Consider the following 23,327-nt stretch of genomic DNA (forward strand, 5'->3'; position numbering starts at 1 on the left):
ATTTGTTCATATAATATAATTTATACAACATTTTATTCCTAAAAACACAATGAAAAAAGGGGGGTTGCACGTATCTTATGATTTATGGAGTGATAAAAATAGATATCCAAAATCCCTTCTGTAAAAACCTTTGACTCTAATATGTCAACAAAATGAAACAAGGATTTTGAACATGTCCAATGTTCAATTTGCTTTTTTTTGCAAATGTATGAAAATATGCACATTTAATTAGAGAATGCCTCATTTGCATATTTAAACATACAATTCGGGAAAACTTGTAATACAAAAAAGAATTGTCTTAATGTCAGTAATCGACTGGAGAAAGTTTCAAGGTGACATCTATTAATTTAACATTTTACCTCATTCACCCGCAGTATCTCCCCATAAGCCAAGAGACGCCTGTTGAAGTGTCTCAACAGGAAAAATATCTTTGGTACCTGCAACTGAAGCAGAGACACTGTCTGATAATAATCCATCCTAAACATGTTCTGCTAAATTCAAGTCAAGGTAAAGAGTATTTAAAAATGACAAAACCAGAATTCTGCTATCAGGATTTTGACCCCTACAAGCAAAATGTGGATACACACCTCTTCTACTGGCTTTAAACGTGACTAAAAGTTTATGTATTATGTTTATTTTATAAGTAAAAATGCTAGGGAACAAGAAATAATCTGTGAAAAAGTGATTCAATTGATGACTGCCACAGAAAACTTGAAATAACTAAAGATCCGGATACAAGTTCAAAAATAAAACCTGTTTATTCAGAAACAGTCAAAATAGTGCATATGTATTCCCTTTTGGTGGAATAACTCAAAACTGGTATTTCTATTTACACAAAGTTCAGGCACTTGAGGAAAGTGTGCAGACGCTGGAGCACATTCCGGCATTTATGATCGGTGATATTATGTACAAAACAGGCTCCAGACTCAGTGAATTTTGCAGACAGCAGCTCCCGGAGGACACAGAGAGGAGCCCGGCACAGTGCTTCAGCTGGATTACACATCACACAGGTCATGGATGTCTCTGGGCAGCAGTGAGCGGCAGCTAAAAGGATCCCTGGGGTAGATGGGTAATGGAGTTCTGAGCAGAAAGGGCCGTTATTTCACGTTTGGGATAGTTGGAGGATTCCTCCTGGAGAGAAGATCAGATCAAAGATATTACCTTGGTTCTTTATGATATAAAAATATGAACTGAACACCCACTTTACTTTAATCCCTGATAGAAATGACTGTATTCTGTCCAATAATGATTTATTTAAGAAGGAGAAACTCTGAAATGAAGTTCATTTGCATGGTTTATACCAGGGCGGCCCGCTCCTGCTCCTGGAGGGCCACTGCCCTGCATGTTTAAGGTTTCTCCCTGCTCTGACACACCTGAGTCTAACGATTTCCAAACCTGTGACGAGCTTCAGCTGCTTGATAACGAGCACATCATTAAGACTCAGGTGTGTTGGAGCAGAGAGAAACCTAAAACATGCAGGACAGTGGCCCTCCAGGAGCAGGGTTGGGCAGCCCTGGTTTATACAGTAGCTTTCTTAATGGCAGACCTAACAAACTGATTATAGAGTCATTATCATGTCTAATCGCTCCTCATCGTGATCTATACGTGTAGTTATGCAGCAGAAACCATTAAATGGCCCTAATCAGTGACGATCAGCCTCACAGATACGGGTTAAATAGGCTGTGCTACACCCACCAGTAGGTTCAGAAGACTGTTCATCATCTAGTCACACAGTAACGGTCGCCGTTTTGACCCATCTGCATCACTCTTTAATGGTTGTGAATTCAAACAAAACGGATGTTACTCGGTTAGGTTTAGGCAATAAAAGTATGTGGTTAGGTTTGGGAAAATTTATGGTCTGGGTTTAAATACTAAAGAACATAATGTCAGAAAGTTTAAGTCACTGTTTCAAACAGGACTCAAACTCCAGTCCCCTGTTTGAAAGTCCCGTGTGTGTCGGTTTTTAATTGCCCCGTGGCGTAACGTATATTTGCTGAACCCCGGATTAGAGGTTTGTCATGGAATATACGAAAAGTTGCAACAATAAGAAAAATCCCTCTTATTAGAGATTGCTATAATGTTTTTATAGAACATGAAAGATTGGAGGGATGTGTGCAATTAAGCGACAAGCTAATTCAAATGTTGCATTGCCACCCAGGGTCCACAGTTCCCCTCTCACACATTTTTATGTACATATTTTTCTTTATCTTTCTTTGCCAATATTTTTTAAATTTGCCACAATGCCGCACATTTTGCTTGTTAAACAATTCCTGACCTGTAGTGTCAATAGACTTAACAACGACGTGAACGTATAGAATGAAAGCTCCTGCCCCACATACTGTATATCTATAGGGGGGAGAGGAGAGGGAGGTCGATTAAGGAAAAGAGGCATAAAGTTGGATGGAAAGAGTCAGGAGAGGAAAGAAGGAGACCATGCGGGAAAGAACCTAAAGAACCAGTGGAGAGCACAAAGGAAATGAGGCAGAGAGAAAAAGGAGAGACAGGCCAAAAGCAGGGGAGGAACCAGTGAAGGAGTGAAGAAATGTGCAAGAAAAAGAAGTGAGAGGAAAAAAGGGAAAATAACGGTTATTGCATGAGGGGAAACTGGGGAGGGCAATAAAACAAATGCATGCTAGGAGAAAGAGAGAGAAGGGGGGGGGATGAAGGACAGAGAGAAAGATGAAAACTTGACAGAGTGCTCAGCCTGTTGTCTCTGGCTCCAGTAGAAAGCTGCACAGAGAGAAGTCCTGTCTACTGAGGCTGATGGGAAAGAGAATATGAGAAACACATTTTCCAGCAGACCCCCACCCAGCTCAAATAACAACTCCCTCGGCCCCTGTGCCTCTGTATATGTGTGTGTGTGTGTGTGTGTATGTGAGGGGGTGAGTGTGTGTATATGCATATATGCCAGTGCATGTGAGTGGCAGACTGGAGGTCATCAAACTGCAACAGGTCAGATTTCAGGCTGTAATTGTGCGGTTTCAGTCACCTTGGCACGCTAGGTGGAGCACGGTGGGGCTGAAGGCCGTCAGGACTCCTGGGAGCAGCGTGAGCGGGCACACGGGGGACAGATGGGGCATAGCCACGCACCACTGGCTTGACCACTGACTCCTTAGTGCGTGTTAGGCTGGGTGGGGAAAAGAACCTTAAGTGACGACCACAGTTTTGTTCACCGCATGCGTCAACGTATCACTGTAGCTTACGTGTGTCTGTACCTGGAGGTCTGTATCCAGGAGGAGTCTACAGGTGGAGGCAGAGGGGTAGTGCAGGTGGAGGTGCAGAACTTTCCAATGACAGCGAGCGCCTCCGTCAGGGCAGCGTGCTTGCGGAGCACTTCCTCTCGGTGCTGCTGCTGCTCCGGTGACTCATCCATCAGCGCTGAGCATTCTCCCAGAGCGTAGAGCTGGGCCAGGAGCTCAGAGCTAATGAACTCCTTCACCTACGGAGAGGGATTATAAACAGCTGTGACAAGTCAAAATGTGAGACTTTGTAAAGTGATATTTGACTCTGATTTGGGATTATTATGAGTATTATGGCTCGTAATTCTTAAAGGGGTGGGGAAGATCTTTTTTTCTTCTTCTTCTATGGTCTCCTTCCCTCATACACAAGTTATTGGAATATACCAGAAGACTGTTTCAAAAGGTGAATACTTGTATAGTAGACAAAGACATATGGATTAGACATGTGGTAGATTAGTGCCACTGCCTGTCTCTTTAAGCTCCCCTCCTGAAAAAGCTCAGCGTGTCCAGGTCTTTTGCATTTGCGCTCTCTGTGTCCGCACCGTGCATCACTGCAGACGGGGGATGACTGTAGCGGTACTGTAGTGACACTTTCTACCTTTGTAAAGTATAGTTGTGACATCACAACCATAAAGCTATCCTGACAGCTCCTTTAAAGACAGTTTCTGAATACAGGCATTCCTCCAGATTGAGCGTTTTGATACTTTCACTGTATCTAAGTAACCTCCACCTACTTTATAATAAGAAACCACAAGAAAATATCACTTTTATGAGACCTTTAAATAAAACGAGGGTTTTTTTTTTTAAAGGTCTCATATTATAAAAAAATATTATTTTATTATTTGGTTTTATTAAGGGTCTGGTCTGGATATCTTACGCTGTTGATCATGAGATGCATAACGGTCTTTGGCATTAAGTCCTTCATGGTCTTATAGATGATGCTCATGTAGGAGTCGACCAGGCTACGAATAGTTTCCACCTGACGCTCCAGCTGAGGGTCTGTGAAGTTTTCAGGAGCTCCATTTCCCTGCCGATCCACCTGGGTGACACAGACGAGATGGAGTTTGGAGCGATAGCAACATTACACCGTTCAGACTTTAACTGAGAATATGTATAGTGTTATTCCCTGCAGGGAGGTAACACCGCTGGTAATTGTTAATACAGTTGTGTGAAGCAATTAAGACATGTCCTACGTGAGTCTCCATATCTCGTCTATTCTACGATTGCAACGAGAAGAAGAAGCATACTGTAGCCACTGTGATAGGAACAGCGAGAGCAGAATGGAGGGAACACAAGAGAGGGAGGTAAAGAGGAATGGGCAGAAGAAAGAAAAGGGGGGAGTGGGTGAGGGACGAGGAACTGCTGATTAGAAACAGACTAGAACACACACACACATGTTGTAGTGACATCATGGGCCAAGAATGCTGAGCTGAGGAGCCAACGACAGAGCGAGATGGAAGGGGTGGGGGACTCGCTTTTTTCGCTTTGGCAGGGGAGGAGAAGGGGGAACATGGAGAGAAGGGTAAGGGGTTATGGCCGGAGTTTAAGGTTAGAAAATTCTAAAAGTACATACAACATAAAGGTAAGGTGCAGACAGGTGCAGCTCCCCACAGCTTAGGTCATGTTTGTGTTTAATTAGGTTGAATTAGGGGTCAGAGTACTAACAGTGATTTTCTCAGGGTAGACTCCGGCCTGTAGCAGAGACGCCTTCCAGCTGTCCAACTCCTCCTGAGAGTAACAGGCCAACTCCAAGCACTTGTAGTCCTTATACACGTTCCTGCAATCCAGTGCAACATTGTCAGACGTCTCGGGAAAGACTGACCCATTGAGAAAATACAGTACATATGAAAATCCTCCACAGGTTATAACACAGTGCTGAATATGATGTTATTATCATGATGTGTTATTACTGGTTTCTCTTATGAAGTCAGTGTAAGTGATGTAGCCAGAGTGATGTTTTAGTGATAACGCGTGGGGTAATTGCAGCTGAGCAGCGTGTTCAGTCATTTATAGCCATCCGCCGTCTCCTCTTTCTTACAACGTTCACTTCCAGTGGAAACAAAACACGTGTTGCTCCATCATGTCTTGTGGGAAGAGAGGAAAGTAGTTTCTAGTAAAAAAAAAAAATAAAAATAAAAAAAAGTCTCTTCTGCAAACGTCAGACTCCACGCCACATGCTGTATCATTCCGTTTTTATTCATCCACTACTCCGTGAGCTGCTTCTGACGACGCAAATTACTTATCATCAGTGTGTGTGCGGTGTAGTTAAAAGAAGATGTCAGCAGACAATGTACCAAGACAACGTGGCTGATTTCAGTGTTTGTGTTTCTTAATACTGCTTCACTCCGCTCTTGACCCACTTTGTACACAAGTCAAATGTTATTGTAACAAGGTTGACTTTGTGCGTATAGCGTAAATTCCCTAAAAACATTCCCTCTGATTGATTGATTTGTGTCTGATTGAACTGACACAATAAACACAATACAATAAACTGTCGTCCTAGATTCAGGATTATTCAGTGTACTGATGAGAGAAAATATCATCCTTAAAAAATGATGTCTGTGCTACAACTTAAAACTGGCTCATTTACAAGATTGTATCTGTAAATTTCTTGTGTTTGAATAAAAATAATAATTCAGTGTGCTTGTTTCTTTACATTGCAAATGCTGCATACAGCTATAAATGAGATGTGAAATAAAATTGGCTTTTATAAATGATTTGTCAGAGCTTCCATGCTACATTTTGTAGAATTGAGCAACAGTTGATAAATGACACACAGCCTGGTCTGATGTGTGCTATGGAGACATTGGGCCACCTATTTAACTAATGCACTGACTGTGTACTATCCCTGCATCTTGTGTAATGGACTCAATACAGGGGTAGTCTGGTTCACTGGATATACAGTTCAGTTAAGCCTGACATCCGGTGTGTGAGAATGATCTTCTTCTGTTATCTCTGCGTGTTTCACAAAGGCACCGTCTCTGCGATTGGAGCGTAGCAACGCCCAAGACAGTTGTTATGGGTTTAAAGAAAAATAAACCAGCACTTTTTTTTTTTTACTATAGCAGAATGTTAACCGTGCAGCCAGACCAGCGCTGGTCTGGCAATGCAAAAACTAATACAGAGGTTACATAGGCCATTGGGTTTTTGTGTGAGAGGGCTCCATCAGAGTCACCACTGTGTTGATGTAATAAAAAAAAAAGGCTATCACAGGTCGGGCTAGTCTTCCCCATAATTTGGTATACTCCTTTAAATGTAATATTGCATATACAATACGAAAGAGTGTAAAGACAGAACGATCCACTGACAAATGGACATCGAGACACACTCAAGCCCTAGGCAGATACACACATACACATTCCTACAGACGAAATAAAAGTTTCAACTGCTGTGCTTGACATACCCTCCCTAACCGCAGACTTATCCCCTTATCTACATCATCTATTTTCTCTAGGTTATTCATTCCCCAGCTTTCCCATCCATCTTTCCTCTCACTCTCACTCTCCTCTTCACACCATCACACCATCTCCGTGCTTTGGCTGTGGCGGCAGCGAAGGATCTGGAGCAGGCTGTGGCCCATCTGTTAAACATTTTTCTTTAATCACTCAGTTGTTTCTTTCCTCCTTTTGTTGTTTCCCTCGCATATTCAGAACACATCGCAATTAACCTCAAATATGTGAAACCTTTTGTGTGTGTGTGAGAATGAGAGAGACAACAGAAATGGAAAGAGGGAAGACTGCAGAAACACAGAGCGTTACAGAAAGATTAAAAAAAAAAAGAGGCTCAGTTTGTGAGCTTATGGCTGGGCTAGGACGGGTGAGGCTAATAAGTCAGGGTGTGGTGGCTAACAGACGGGGAGCCAGGCCAACAATGACCGTACTGCAGAGCTATTACACTAAGACCAGGACACTAACATTCATATACAGTGAGCACACATTAAAATTGTTCTCCACGCTGATTTATCACTTCAACTTTTTTTTTTTTCCGTCCCCTTTGCTATCCCCTCCTCAGCTCCAGTGTGAGTTTTTTCACTCATCTGGAGGAATTTCTGCTCAGATCCTAGACTGCTTTAGATTTGAAGAGTTTCCTGAGGTTTCTGATTACTGTCAGACAGGAACAAAACCACTGCAATGTCTGCCACACACACACACACATGCAAATACAGAAAGAGAAACAGAGAGAGTGAGGGCGCAGGAAAGGAGGGGGGGGGGGCGTCATAGGACAGACTTTGACACATTCCTGGCGGATGGCTCTGATACTCTCTCTCCCGCTTTCTTTCTCCCCTCAGTCCTTCCAATTCTTCTTTCTCCCTCCTTTTTGTGGTGAGTCGAGCAATTCTTTCCAAACAAGAGCAGCTTCATCTCTGATCCAAGCTCTCTGGCTTTGATTAGCTGCTTAATGAGCCTGCCGTCGGTATGCTGTGGTCCGCACACACACACACACACACACACACACACACACACACACACACACACACACACACACACACACACACACACACACACACACACACACACACACACACACACACACACACACACACACACACACACACACACACACACACACACACACACACACACACACACACACACAATTCCAGTTTGTGTGTCCGAATGCAGCATAGCACAGAATTATAAACAAAGCCCACATGCTCTGGTACAATCAGCCAGGCTTTGGATCAGCTCCAGCTCCTAAACTCTCTCTCTCTCTCTTTCTCTTTGTCTCTCTGTCTTTCTCAATCTGTTTCACACACATAAACCGTGCAAACCCAGCACTGCCCTCAACAGCCTGGCATTTACGCGGAGGCAAAAAAAACCCAACCAAAAACCCACACCCGCTGCAATACCCACTGGATATCCTTTCAGTTCCGGTGGCAAAGTTGAATGGAAGAGGTCAAAGGAAGGACAAAACACCACTCTGATGTCTTTCCTTCTCCGACATCTTCAGCAAGCAGGTGACAAGAACAGAACTCCCTTTTTCATGAGTCATGCACACACACAAACACAGGCCTCAAGCCGCACACAAACACAAGACACAAACCTTGACTCTGTGTTGAAGATAGCAAATACATATTTGCTGGACATGAAGCCCTTCTCCACGTCTCTGAGCTTTAGGTTGTCCAGAGGAAGCATGTACTTCTTCTCCTTCTCCTGGAAAAGACGGAATATGGAGAGATAATGTTTGACACAGGTATGCAGAGTTACATATGACATCACAGGGAGTTCAGTTGGGGGATTTAGCTAAAATAATTGTATGTCTGGTACTAAATATTTTCCAGCCTGCTCCAAGAGAAGAATGAGGGACTTGATCTGTAGGAGGAAAAACGTTAGACGGTGAGGTGAACAAGAGATGTGAAACACTAGCAGAGCACCCGAGTTGATTTCAGATGATGTGTCTGGCTGTCAGACTGACTCACATTAATAGGACACTAACTAGTGAAAGAGAGACAGTGGGAAAGGGGGAGAGAAGGGGATACCATAAGTCTATAGTCTGTCATCACCACAGGGACTTATGAATGACAGAGAACAGTTGGAGGAGCGGAGCGGCCAGCGCAAGGAGAACAGTATGGAGGCAGGGTACAGAGAGTGAAGCAGGGAGGGAGGGAATGAGAGAAGGAGGACAAAAAAAAAAGTGAGCGAGGCCGGGCCCACATGTGAAAGTCATTACTCAGACTCAAGCTCTAACACAACATTTCTCCTAAAGTGAAGCCCTTCCCCCTCATCCCTCTTCCTCTGCCTGCTCCCTCTTTGTAACCTTTGAGAAGGGGGCTTCCAGAAAGGTTGGTCAGAGGAACAGCCATGGATGAGGTAAAGAGAGGGAAAAGTATGAAATAAAAAGGTGAGAACCAAAACATGAATGCAAAAGAGGGTGTCCTAAAAGCTCTACACGCTGTGCGTATGGATGCATGTGTGGATGCATGTGTGCGCGGCTGCATTTGAGCACGCGCACACATGTGGTACGAGATGCGAGTGCGCTTGTAGTACATTTTGGTCTTCCCTCTCTCCGTACTCCCCTGAACCCTACGACTCTCGTCCTTCGTTCCTCTTTCCTTTTTTCCAAAGGGGCCCACTTCCTGTAACAGAGGCTGAAAAAAATGACAGGACGGGATTGGCGCTCATACAGCAACATCTGGGATCGCTTTGGACTGAGGGGGAGGAGACTGGAGAGAGTATAGGGTGCTCTGATGGGGTAGAAATAGAAAGTAGAGATGATGAAGAGAGGAAGAGGAGGGATAGAGGTGAATAGAGGGAGGTGAATTTCAGTTAGAGTAGAAGAGGTTTGAGGAACAGCAGACAGTGTGCAGGAGAAGTGGGGAGAAACTGCAGACCGCTCCAAAGTTGATTCCCCATGGGTCCCATCAACCCATATATGGCTGCTAAGTTCCTCCCTAACTCTCCCTCGCGTTCTCTCACTCCCCGTATTTCCTTATGCCTTCCCTGAGTGAACGGCCAGATCCCCCAGCTGAATGAGTGAATGTGCCACGTCAAGACTGGATACTACGCCGGGACACAGCCCTGCGGACATCCGACTCAAGATAGACTCGCATCTCTGGAGGAGGGACACCAACGGGACTGCACGTCTGATGTGCGTGAAGACCCTCGCCTTGTGACCCGGCGCCGACACAGGATAAGAAAGAAGAGAATACCAGAGGAAATCTTTTTCCAAATACCATCCGCTGCTTGCAGGGCTGCTAGCAAACAGCCAGAGCGGGAAAAGAGAAGGAGGCCAAAGAAGAAAGTGAGAAAGGGTCCTGCTCCGTCATCCCAGTGTTCAGACTACCTGTTCAGGATCTTACTGGTGTACAGTAGTCTGCACATTGGTTAGACTGTGCAAGGAAGGGCTTCGGCAGCAAGACTCAGGACAACGTGAAAACCTGCATGTACTCTGGTCTAATAATCTCTGATGTTTCTTGCTTGAACGGATGCAAATGTCTTTAAATGTGCATTCACTGTCTCTCAACTCTTCAAAATGCAGTCACTAATGCTATATTAGGTCAAGCATAATGCCATCTGTGTTGTAGCATTTGTCACCTTGAATTAAGTGTCTTTTTCGATGGCGAGTGATATCACATTTAAGCAAGAGCTAAGCTATAACTTGTGACTGTTGTTTTACCAATATTTAAGGCAGGGAAGCTAAACTAGCTAATTAAGTCAGCTTCTTTAACTCACATTATAAACGTTTTAAACTAACTGATTTTTTTTTTCAGAGTGCCTCTCATTGGGTATTTTGAGTTCCTGCATGTGCATCTGTGTGGCAATATGGTAACTGTGTGCGTGTGTGTGTGTGTGTGTGTGTGTGTGTGTGTGTGTGTGCGTGTGTCCTATTCCCAGTGGTGTCAGGGTGGTCGTGAAGTATCATACATCAGAGCTGCTGTGTCTCCCCTCCCTCTAGACTAATGGATTTGAGATATGGAACAGGCCTCACATACACACACCTACACACGGGGGGGAGCGTGTAGATTAAGTGTACATGCATGAGCCGTCTGTTTTTCTTCAGACTGCCTGGTGGAGCCCTTGCAGTCGAGGGGTGGAGGAATGTATGTCTGTTTAGTGTGCTGTGGAGCTTAAACTCTGAACTATTATGCTGCACTCTCAGTATGAGGTCAGTGTGAGGGTACAACTGTTTAGGTACACGGAGAGGAGATGTACCCTACGGCCTTAAAGATGTTTGAAAAATTGGAGTGAGTATAGACGCAATCGACGGGGATGGAGAGGGGAGGTTGAAAGGGGTGAGGGGGAGTATTTCTGAGAGAGACTGTGGAGGAGTTGGGGGGGGGGGTGCAGGGTGGTGGGGGAGTCAAAAGGGGAGGTCTGCAGTGTAGAAACAGCCATGTGGGATTTCTCTGGGCAGATCTTGGAAGCTGGTGTTTGGACAAAGCTTCAGATTTTCCAGCCAGGAATGTGCACAGTCCCAGGGAGACTGCCAACCACAGAGAGGCTGAGAGTGAGAGAGAGAAAGAGGGGGAGACAGAGAGAGAAAGAGACACAGACAGAGAGGAAAGGAGGAGGAAAAGGCAACAGAGGTAAAAAGAGAGAGGGGGGGGGAGTCAGAAGTCGAAGAAAAAATAAATGTCTGTGGAAGGTAGTGTGGGCAGGGAGAGTGAGAGCGGGAACTGCTACAGAGAAGAAGCAGAAGCATGGCTTGTCTGACTGTGTGTGCGTGTGCATGTGGAAAGGCAGCAGATCTGATCTTCTGTGATAATATGGGTGACTGATTTTGCACTCAGGCTTTCCAAACAAAGTCGGTAAACTTTCCAACATAATGAGGAGGTGCAAGGATTAAACACTGATTAGTCCAACTGAACAAAAATACGTTAAATCAAATTAGTTTCATTCCTGTGGAACATGCATGTCTCAGATAAAAGTTTGTTGCTCTGTTGTTCAACAGTTTTTTTATTATTTTTCGCAGATGTGCTAAGTCTGTTTGAATGTGCGAGTTGATCTGACCGAGAGGGAACCTATAACACTTTGTGTGTACACTATGCATGCCTGGGGCTGTGTCTGGGAACACTGTGTTCAAGAGATCCAGTGTTTATCTGAAAAGTGGCCGTGTGTCCGTCTGAGTGAGTGTATATTTTTTCTCCACTATTTGCATGCCAGTTTGTTTACATCAGACTCTGCATGTGTACTGTATACTGTATAAACAAGTCTGTCCACTGTGTGTGTTTGTGCGTGAATGTGTGTGTATGTGTGTGTCTTTGGCTTGGGGCAGCTCCAGCTGTGTCAGAGTGAGCCGCTCCAAATGCCTGAACTCCCAGAAGAGGAAGAAAAGGGGGAGTTAAGGGGAAGAGGGAGCGGAGAGCGGGACGAATGGGGAGGGGGAATGAATGGGGGAAATGGAGGGGCTCACTAGCAAGTCCAAGTGGCAGGAGAGAAAAGCAAAGAAAACGGCTAGGTGGACAGAAGAACAGGGCTAAAGATGCTCTTTAGCTCTGCTTTTATTGGTGTCATATGTCACAAAGCTTCCTTAAAGACAGGGTGAATCTGTTTAGTTGTATTCATTACATTACATTACTGTAGTGTGGTTACCAAGAACAATAACTTACTTCTACAACCAATCAATTGTGTCCGTCAACCAAGACACAACTCGGTTTCATTCACCACAGCACCGTCTACAGCATTTTCATCCAGATGTGAGTATTTACAGATACTTGTTTGTATCCATATACAAATGCTGCTCTCCTCGTCTGAACTCACTTCCTGCACTCTGCCCTTCCTTCTTCCCATGACATCAACTGTGACAGGATAAGACTGTTGTGGTGTGTCTGCCTGTCTACACTTGCTGTGCAGACCTTCTGCTCCTGTACAGCAGGCACAGACAGGCAGACAGATGGCAGCCCCACTGACAACAGAACAGAGGGACACTTTCTCGTCCGATTTACTTCAATAAAACTGCAGGGGCTATACTCAAACTGTGACAACAATATCAACAGATGAGTGATTTCCTCTTCTACTCAATTATCTCTCAACCTCCAAAGGAATATGATGTTTCAACCTGCGATATGTTAATAAACAGTTTGTGTCAAAATGTCTGTGCGATCTACTTTTTTTCGAGTGTGAGTGCGAACGCCTCACCTCATCATCTTTGAACCAGGACAGGCTCTCTGCACTGAGGATAAACCAGTATTCCTTGGCTCCACCTTTCATGATGCCGATGTTGCTGATGGTCAGCCAGCCCTTGCGTATGACCTGCACAACAGCCAAGGGTAAGGAGCTCAGATGGCAGTACTGACAGGACCATCACAAGGGCATGCAGAGAATAGTTTTATGGAAAATTAGATAGCAAAGTACATCTCAGGACAGTTGACACTAGAGGAAAAACAAAAAGTTTTGCAGGTTAAGCATTTGTGAGATATATGACAGAGTATGCAATCATGGACCAATCACCAAAACGTTCCACTGACCGCCAGTGGACATAAGTGGTCGAGGAGAAGACAGGTAAACATACAAAGTAAGCATAGAAAGAAAAGTAACCAAACACATTTGGAGACAGACACAAGATGATAGAGAGCCTGACAGAGAGATGTGTGATAAATAAGGTAACAGGAAGCATGAGATGACATAAAGAATCCAAGAGATGACATAGACATCCTGCAGATACTCTGCACATACACATGAAGCGGTGAGACTGCAGAGGTAAAGATCATTAGGTTGGGACAGAGAAAGAATGCTGCAAACTGTAACTGTAAGAGGAAGAGAGTTTGAAACATTAGCAGTGGATCCGTTGAGGATGATGAAATACACTATAAACAAAGGTACAACAAGCCATTTGACAGTGTGCGTGTTTGCCATCAGTCACATGCCAACGCACAACACTTAAGCTTGTATCCTGCACACAAATATTTCCAGTAGAGGCAGCAGTGAGTAAGTAGGCTTAAAGAGACTGGTCTCCTACTATTAGTCTTGAAGGAGGGGCCACACCCTGGAGAAAAACAGGAGATGAGGGAGCAAAATTAAGATGGAGTTAATGTGTGATTACGATTTCTGTGAAGGGAGGGCTTCATTTCTTCAGCTGTGGTTAAACTGTAGTGCTGTTCGACAAATCTCATCATCACACATCAAGGCTCCTGACTAAACACGATCATACTGAGATGGTGTTTTAATTATTGCTGCTTTCAAATGTGTCACGGAAATAATATGTTACATATGAATCATAACAGATTGAGACAAAAAAAACAACAACCACACGCTTGACTACATTTCTATGAGAAGCCAAGATCAACTCTGGTTGCGTGATTGGACCCTAAATCCCCTTCAGTAAAATCACAAAATAGCTCATTTATCCGCAGCTGTCAAGTCATGTTTATGTATGTAGCATGTTTCATACGACAGCCGCGGCGTGCTCGGAGATAAAAAGCAAAAACTCATAAATGACAGAAACATGAGATAAGAAGGTGTTACAATGAAGAGGGAATAAAATAAGATTGATATTATTATCATAAATTCTGATTATGCTGATTAATGCGTAACACATGGTAGAGTGACGTTACTGATAGTAAAACAAAATTTAAGATTGGTGGAAAAAAATGTAAAATGGCAGTAAAATATCATTTTTTTTAGAGGTTAGACCTGCAGGATCATCATGACATGCACAAATATGCACTTGTGTTTGCTGAGCTTAAACCTGACAGAGATGATTCTGAATAAGAAAGAGGGAGGGAGACTAAAACTACAAAGCCAGCCCCATTTTTTGTTTTTTGGCCCAATGGTGATGGCATAAGAATATTTATGGTTTGAGATTTAGTTGGCAGTTAAATCTTCTGGTGACACTACTGTAGATCAGTAATGCTTATGTACCCTCTGGGGAACAGGAGTGTTTTTACTCAATTTAACAGCAATTTATTAAATATTGGTTAAGATCTTTGATTGGACCAATGGGCTGCCAACTGAGTCCTGTCTTTAAGCATGCATACGTATTTACATAGACACACATATATACAGATATACATAGAGAGATCAAAAGAGAGATATGAATGTGTGATTGAAAGTCTTACATGGTTTCCTGCTGCAGCAACAGTCTTCTTATTGCTTTGGTTGTACTTCTGCTGGGCGCTGAGAGATAAGAAGAGCTTGTTATTTATTAATAACGTTAATGTTAACGTGTCAGAAATTGTAGTTCATTTTATAGTTTAAACCCAATGAGGGTACTCACTTAGTGAAGCCAATGAAATCTTCATGTTTGGTATTGATGTAGGCTAGCTGCATGTCAATGAGCAACACGACCTGAACAAAGAAGACACACATTAACGAGAGAAACACAGGAAACTGAATAATCCTATCTGAAACTATTTTATGAATGTGTGGTCCAGCTGTGTGTGAATGACCTGATCTCTGCATTTACTCTCTTGTTCTCGTATTTCAGTGGTTATAATTCTCTCTGTCTCATCTTTCAGTTTGGGGAAGGAACTGAGCTATAGAGGGAAAACAGAGCAGAAGTTAAATATTCGACCGTTTCGACACCTTGAAATGTAAAGTACATCGCACAGTTACAAGACACACACGGTTATACCTTCTTGATACACTGGTACACAGTGTTGATTAGTTCTTGACTGACCATGTCAATAAATTGAATACATGGCCCCTTTAGGCTTGATATCTGTTTCTTCACGATGGCTTCAAAGGCCATGTCAGGAGTGAACAGACCTGTCCTATAGGAGAGAGAGGCAGACAGAGGAAAATGAGAAAAGCAAAAAAAGGTAGATTGGCTGCTGCAAACACAAAAGTCTTTAAAAAAGGCACTGTACTGGATATTCAGGACATTAAAACAGCAGCAAACTACCATTCTATGTAAAGATATAGTGGAGTTATGGCGTGTGTGTGTTTTAATCCGAGTTTCTCTGTTGTTTGTTGTGATAGAGACCGTCTGGCCATTAATGCACGTGGCCATGAAAAATAAAACCACTTTTCTTTCAGTATTTGGAGTCAAGCACCTTTTGAAAAATTGTAAATATTGTGAAAGACACTTTGCATTTGCTCAGAACTGTATACTCCACCTGACACCATGGATGTTTCTGATGGCATAGTTGATCTCCTGCCGCAGCTTCCTCTCATCTGATTCAATCTGAAGACAAACACAGTCCACTGTCAGTACAGAGTTGAGCACAAGGCTGAGGAGCATTAAACTAGGTTTATGGTCGCTATTTACAGTAGCCTACACAATTGTACTAACGCAATGTTTGGTGGTAACACTACTGTTATCAGGCAGTCTACTGTCACCTCCTCTCTCTACTTCTTCTCTACTTCTTCTTGCTTATTCACAGATTATTATTTCACTTGTACACTCCCTGGCGTTCCGGAGAATACGGCAAACAACAAAGTGATGAGCATAAACGTCTTTGTGCATGTTTGTAGCTTGTGCGCCATCAGCTGAGGTGTCTCGCGTGACCATAAACAATGCAACGAATGCTCTATATGCACTAGGACAAACACACCTTGACCAGTTCATAAGGAAAGCGTTCATGGAAGATTCGGTTGATCCTAGCACCTCCTGACAGATTAACAGTGTCTACTTTGTCGCCCGAGCCCTCGATCAGCTTCTCAAAGTCGACAGCCAAGCGCTGGACTGACCTGGAAGACAGAAAAACACAGACCAGAAACACTGATATATAAATGATTTTATAAAGACAAGAAATGGGTACACACACACACACTTGCAGAATGATTGACTGACTGACTGTAGCAGTGTCTTGGTCCTGCGTGCAGCGTCATCAGGACTATACTGTCTGTACTCTTCAGCCTCCTTCCTTAAGCCCAGAAGCTCACTCTGCAGATGATTACGGAAGGCTGGCAGAGTGTCCCGGATGTGGTTTGTCAGTTGCTGCAAACAAACATTTTGATAAACAATGCATACACACAACTTACTTTTCAATGTGTGTGTTTTGGTATGTGTGCATTTTTTTTAACCTGGTTAAGTACTCTTTGTAAATATGGGGTGCCCATGCTTTCAGCCATGTGTTTGTAGGACGGATGAGACAGGAAGAACTTCTTCTCTGCAAGCAAGGCTGCTTTAATATCCTTTTTCCCATCAATGTCCTTCTGACTACGGTTCACCACGCCTATGTAACCTAGGGAGGAAGACATGAGAAGGGAAATGAAGAGCATGTGATCATTGTAAGGACAACAATGTGCAACAAGAGGAAGGAACGATCAAGGACTCTGATATGAGACAGATTCAACTTGCATTTTCTGACGTGTCCTTGGGAATTCTCCCCAGGCCATCATTTGTTCCATTAAGACTGTAGCATACAAGCAGGAAATTAATATGTTTGTTCAAGAGCAGAGCATTTGGAATAAAGCGGGCCAAATCCCCTTTTTAGTGCAGTAGTAGATGTATCAGCACCAGGCTCCATATCGAATGCTTCAGCGCTATGTTGCTAGTGGGGCAGCTATTTCACTGGGCTTCCATGGCTAATGCATTAGCACTGTAGGAGAAGCATGAAGGAACCAGCACCTGGTGGTGCTTTTTACAAACACACATACACACATGCGCGCACACACACGCACGCACATACACAGACACACACAAACACACACACACACACACACACAATGGTACAACTGTGATGTCATACAAAGTGCATGGCCTACTTTCCCATGGCACAAGCTAAAGACATACTGCACATGGATAAACACAAAGATAGTCAATGAGAGAAAGAGAAAGTAGAGGGAATGAGAGCTTGACCAAGCCTGACCCCACTTCTCATTTCTCCGTTTGTACATCCTCAATTCCTCTCCTCGTGTCTTAGTCCCTCCCACCTGAGATGGAAGCCAAGGAAGCAAGGAAGAGACACGAGGAGAGAGGAGGGGAGGCAACAGGCATTCAAAATAAGACATCCCTGATTTGGACCTGTGATTTTAAAGTGATGTCAATTAAAAACGACATGCGGCACAGCTGCCATGGTTTGTATATTCCAGCTGTGTGTCACGGCTCTTTTACACGTCTAGAACTTCTGCAAAAAATACACCTGTGCATCCTCGCTCATGGCTGAGACACAATCATAATGTCAGTCCTCTCGAAAGAGCCTTTACTGGGTGCAGTGTGACTGATTACAGCTAGGTGGCACAAACACACACATGACCACAGACACAAGCGGCACACCTCTGCGCAGGGGAAGCAACCTGTTCTCCAGTATGTGCCGGGCATCTGTTCCTTCATCCATCAGGTCCAGTTTAGTGATTACACCAATTGTGCGCTGGCCTGAAAAGAATTTGAAAAAAGAGGACATTTATACATTTTCTATAATAAAGTGGTATTTAATCCCCATAAAGAAATGTTATACCCGTTATTCTCAAGCCCACCACACACTTGGCTTACCCTGTGGGTCAACATCTTTGGCCAGTTTAAGAGCATCAGAGTTGGCTAGATCAGAGTTGGCTGGTGTGACAGCCAGGATGAGACAGTTTTCCTTACAGATGAACTGCATGATCATGTCTCGTATCTGGTACTCTATGTCTGCTGGCTGGTCGCCTACAGGCACCTTGGTGATGCCAGGCAGGTCCACAAGAGTCAGGTTCAGCACTGCAAACACACACATGCACATGCAGACGAGTATAAATAAACATGTCATGTATAGGTCATACATATGTCAGGAAATACATTTGAATGGATATGTCATGTTGAACACACACAAGTACACATGGCCTTACCGTTTGGTGAATAAATCCGTAGGTTGATGGGGACAGGAGAGATGCCTTTATTGGAACCTGTAACTCTGCATGTCTCCGCCTCAATCTCTTTGCAGATCTTATTAAAGTCGGTGAACTTCTTTCCCTTACAATGGAAAAATTCACCGTATTCTGGAAAAACACACAATGAGCAAGTTCAACAAAATGATAGATTCATAATGTGATCATAATTTTAGAAGGATCTTTGGAATATCAAGCCCATCCAGAGTGCAAGTTTTAGTGAGTGAGGCCACATGGGAACAGTATAATAAAACCAGACACATAAAATGCTATTTATTTAATTAAGTTGACTTGTTTTAATTATACTCTCCCTGCTAGTTTCTGAGAAGCCATTTGAGAATGTTTTTGTATAATAAAAACACTACACATCCTGCCAACTTGCTTCTCTGCTGCAGAAAAGCAAGAGGTCACAAAAACAAACAAATACAATGAACCGTGCTGAAGATAAGATGACTACTGTCCCTACCAGCCTGGCTCAGCCATTGTGAAATAACATATTGCCATCTGGTGGCAGCTTCAGAACTACACTGCACAGCCTGCACGAGTATATGATTTCTACCAACCTGTGTTAGAGCTGAGCAGCTGGAGGATTAAAGGTCTGCGAGTGACGATTCCTGAACCCCGCGGAAGGAAGTCTCTGAAGTTGATAAGAAAGACGGAATTAGAAAAAGATACACACACACACACCCACAACCACACACACAGTCACTATATTTTATGTCAATACAAACCTGCATATCTGACACACACACATCATTTAAATGACTTTACATATTATAGATGCACAGATAACACCATTACACTAAAACCACGTATACCTTGCTAATAAAGCCTGGTGAAGCAGCTGTATTTTAGTTGACATACTATGCAAAACATCTGACACTTGATCAGGAAAGCTAAAAGTCATATTGACCATATGATCAGCCCTACCAGATAAAGACTAAAAGCTAAATTAACTATAAAGAAACAGAACGCACAGGGAAATATCCTCCTCTTTCCTATTACAATCAGATTCAGGAAGTTAGTTTTACTGCATCCTGTCCCAGATGAAACAGCTGGCACAGTCCCCCACAAAAGGGGTGTCATAACATAATCAGAGCTGGGACAAAGAACTGAGGTGTGTGTTAAAATATCATTGCACTCTCAGGGAAGCAAGCATTAATAGCCTTCTATAGTTTCTGGCAATGCAACACATTCTACCGCTGTGGACAATCCATACGCCTCCTATAATCAACAGAGCTCCACTGTGTTGAAACTCGGAAACAACTCCCTTAGTGAGCAGCATTCTTTCCTGACAGGATGGAAGTACTTAAAACTCCTCCTCACAAACTGTCTCACTTGAATTTAAACTTTACCAAAACAACAATGGCAATCATGAATAGTCTGCATAGTTTAAAAGTCAGTTTACAGTCAAAATAAAATGTCAATTCTACAGAGATCTGTTGAGTTGTTGTGCGGTTGACTGAAGGTTAATTAAAAGAATGCTGACTCCATTACTTTTTTATTTAAGTCACCTACCCTTCATTGACACCTACACAGCCTCAGTCAGTGAGATAAGGTGCTGCACTGGCTACTATCACACACACACACACACACAGCCATCGCTGGCATCCACCACTTCAACCTAGCAACTCAAGCTGCTAGTGTTGGGTGGAGACTGCATATGACACAACGCATGATGATGGTTACAGCTATTGCCTGAAATCCTGGTTTCAATACAGTTGAACTCAGATGTTCCAGTCCCTTATTGATCACAGCTGACATGGAAACACTTTTAGCATTATAAACAAATAGCAGAATATTACAAATTCACATCTGTAGACATCAAGAATCATGTGTCACATACTGTGTTTTAAAGTGTTTTATCAGAATAAGCCAGGATTAGGTAGGATTTTTTGGAAAAACTTTGTTTTTTAAGTCATTTAGTCATTAAGGGTGACTTACAGTAGCTAATATGTTTGAACTGTAGGGACATAAACAGTTTTTATATAATATTTACACTCGGTTTTTGTAATGTATTGGTGTTGTTGGAAAGAAGGTGTTTATAAGTGGTAACTAATCATTTGAATTGGATCACTGGGTTGTGAAACATACTTTTGGCAGGTGTTTATTATTTGGATTACGTAATAAAGCATAAATATGAACTGATTTCTTGCTTTCTAACATCTGTAAGATCTGAAGTTATGTTTGTTCTAGTTGGATATTGCTTCTCAAGGCCAGGTAACAATGAATGGGATTCCTGTATTGTCACAAACATATCTGGTTTACACAGCCACAAACACCAAAATATGTTCTTACAAATGGATTTTAAATGACCTATAAATCATCACTCAACTATTTATTCATCTATGTTAAAAAAACAATTACTAAACACTGAATAAACCTTGGCTAAAGCTCAATTAAGACCTATTAGAACAGCGGGTCTTAACCTTTTTCATGCAGAGGACCGAGGGCTGGATGAGTCTTCTATCCCGATATAATTAAACTAAAAAAATAAATAGTCTATATGAAATAACCAGATGGTAAAGCATATCTTTGCATTCTTCTGTGTGAATTCAAAACTTGAAAAAAAGCATTTTTCATTTTATTAAGAAGTTAAGTGCAAAATATAAACTCATAATATTTTCTGACATTTAGTTAGTTAGGATATACCGTATTTTTCGGATTATGAGTGGCAGTTTTGTTCATAGTTTGGCCGGGGGTGCGACTTATACTCTAGTGGGACTTATATATGTTTTTATTATGCATTTTCGGCTGGTGAGACTTATACTCCGGAGCGACTTTTAATCTGAAAAATACGGTACTTGTTACTTTCAATTTAGATAATGTTATTGTATATCACAATATATGATCTCATCACAATACAACTTAATTCGATAAACGATCATATTGTATTATCGCCCAGTTGAACAAGTACCCCTAAATTACACATTAGGTTTCGGACCCCCATTTGATACGATTTGGCGTCAGTAACCTCCATCTGATTAAATGTTGGTTGTTAGATATAATTAAAAAAATCTTAAGATGTCAGCAGTGGTGGATTAGGTGGTCATGGGCCCCTAGGTTACTGTTTGTTTGGGCCCCCCACATTATTACATACATAATACATACTCATGCTTTGTCATAAAAAACATGCTAGAACAGAAGAAGAGTCCGCAACCTTGAAAAATCCTGTCAATTTAGGGTTTTCTTTAGTAGATCTTGGTCCTGCTGTTCTTTCAGGTGTGCTTCTCTAGCATTTTGCGGCTATCCTGTCTAGCAAGAATGAGTTGCAACAACTCGATGTTGTTTGTTTGACAACAAAACTGACCTTATGACCCCGACCACATGGTGGCAGCTGATTGGGTAAATGTGTCCCATATCTATCTAATCAGTGACTTATTTTTTTAAATGTTTCTAAGGGCCCTGATAGGAGGCAAGTTTTTTTTTCCAGTGTAGTAAATTAAAAGAAAATTAAAATAGTCTGGCCAATGCAGGGCCCCTGCACACCTGGGGCCCCTGGGATGCAGCCTAGGTCAGCCTGCCTGTGCATGAATTTGCCTCTGTTTATCAAACACAACCATGGAAGAAGTGAAACCCAAAATCAGAACAGCGACTCATATGACTATTACTCACTTCTTAAATAGGAAATACAATAGTACTAATTGTACTTATTAATTAATAGTACCAAAGTGCCGTTGGTATGGTGTATTAAGGTGCGTTTCTTTAATTTCTGTATGTTAAAATGTATGTTTCCCTGAATAAAGCATATACACAAACAAAGAAATAATTAGAGAAAATAAACCTTTACCCATTTACCCCCAAGAACCCCATTCAGAGCTCAGTGTCTGTGTGTGTGTATGTATGTGTGTGTGTGTCTGTGTGTGTGTGTGTGTGTGTGTGTGTCTGTGTATGTGTGAGTGTGTGTGTGTCTGTGTGTGTTTTACCTGCCCACAAAGTTCTCCAGGACGGAGCTCTTGCCTGCGCTCTGGCCGCCCACCACAGCGATCTGCGGCAGGTGGAGGCTGCAGCTCTGCCCCACGTCACTGAGGGCATCTTGAAGCCGGTTGACCAGCGGGATCAGATCCTCCATCCCGCGGTTGCCCATCGCAACGGGGCAGCAGCCGGGGCTCTACCTGCCCAGCTCCGGTACAGCGTTAAATCCTGTTTTTACTCCGCTTCTAGACTACACCCTTCGTCCGAGCAGCCACCATACTTAATGGTTACGTATATGTTTACTATTCAAAAGCTTAAAAATAATAAACTTCTTGAACTTTTAAAAAAAAAAACCTCGGGGACCTTAACGTTAGCAAAGCTGGAGTTACCGTTGGTGTGTCTGGTAACGAGAGTAGTGGACAAGTTTGTACTCACAGACTTCTTCCAGTCTCCGAAAACCATCCGCTATAGACATTTTTGTTGTTTTAAAAGTCCAAATGTTGGCAGAGTGTCGTTCACCGTACACCCTGGGCACATTTAAGGGGCTATCCGCGGGTCGCTCCGCCGAGTTTGGTCCATGAACAGAAGGAAAACGTTCTGACAGCTAACGGAATACATTTTTTGCGCATGCGCGGTTGTCGTTCGGCAATCCCCTTCTGCAGGAGGGCTGCTCCTTCACTGAGAGCAGCATGACTTATCACACAGGGGTGGAAGAGGTACTCAGGGCCTTTACTCAAGTCACAGTAGTGATACCACACTGTACAAGTACTGTTACAAGTCCTGCATTCACGGGGGGATTGTTGGGTCTATGTAAATCATAAATAAGTCACAGTGTGTGGTCTATGCCAACTATTTAAAGGGTCCCGAGATAACTTTTGTTATGATTTGGCGCTATAAATAAAATTCAATTCAATTCAAAATGTTACTTAAAAGTTGAATATGTAGAATCTTCATTAAAAGCTATATATATTTTAAAATAACTGCG

General features: G+C 42.8%; 1 protein-coding gene across 2 annotated transcripts; it reads right to left on the reverse strand.

Moving 5' to 3' along the window:
* Nucleotides 1-739: 739 nt before the first annotated feature.
* Nucleotides 740-22,909, reverse strand: dnm3a (dynamin 3a). 2 transcript variants are annotated; one of them, XM_083940117.1, is made up of 21 exons: nt 22,354-22,909; nt 18,991-19,064; nt 18,389-18,538; nt 18,057-18,260; nt 17,841-17,939; nt 16,646-16,806; nt 16,417-16,559; nt 16,174-16,309; nt 15,736-15,803; nt 15,252-15,390; nt 15,067-15,153; nt 14,895-14,965; nt 14,737-14,794; nt 13,638-13,664; nt 12,818-12,931; nt 8,283-8,392; nt 4,905-5,016; nt 4,117-4,278; nt 3,216-3,439; nt 2,990-3,127; nt 740-1,131 (listed from the first exon to the last, which is right to left on the reverse strand). In XM_083940117.1, exons 1-21 carry the CDS (start codon nt 22,512-22,514, stop codon nt 1,098-1,100), a joined length of 2,472 nt encoding a protein of 823 aa, XP_083796243.1. In that variant the 5' UTR covers nt 22,515-22,909; the 3' UTR covers nt 740-1,097. The 2 variants fall into 2 exon arrangements, with proteins under 2 accessions (XP_083796243.1, XP_083796244.1); XM_083940118.1 differs by lacking the exon at nt 13,638-13,664.
* Nucleotides 22,910-23,327: the final 418 nt, after the last annotated feature.

The sequence above is a fragment of the Echiichthys vipera genome (assembly GCF_963691815.1).
Source record: "Echiichthys vipera genome assembly, chromosome: 3".
Classification (NCBI taxonomy): domain Eukaryota; kingdom Metazoa; phylum Chordata; class Actinopteri; order Perciformes; family Trachinidae; genus Echiichthys; species Echiichthys vipera.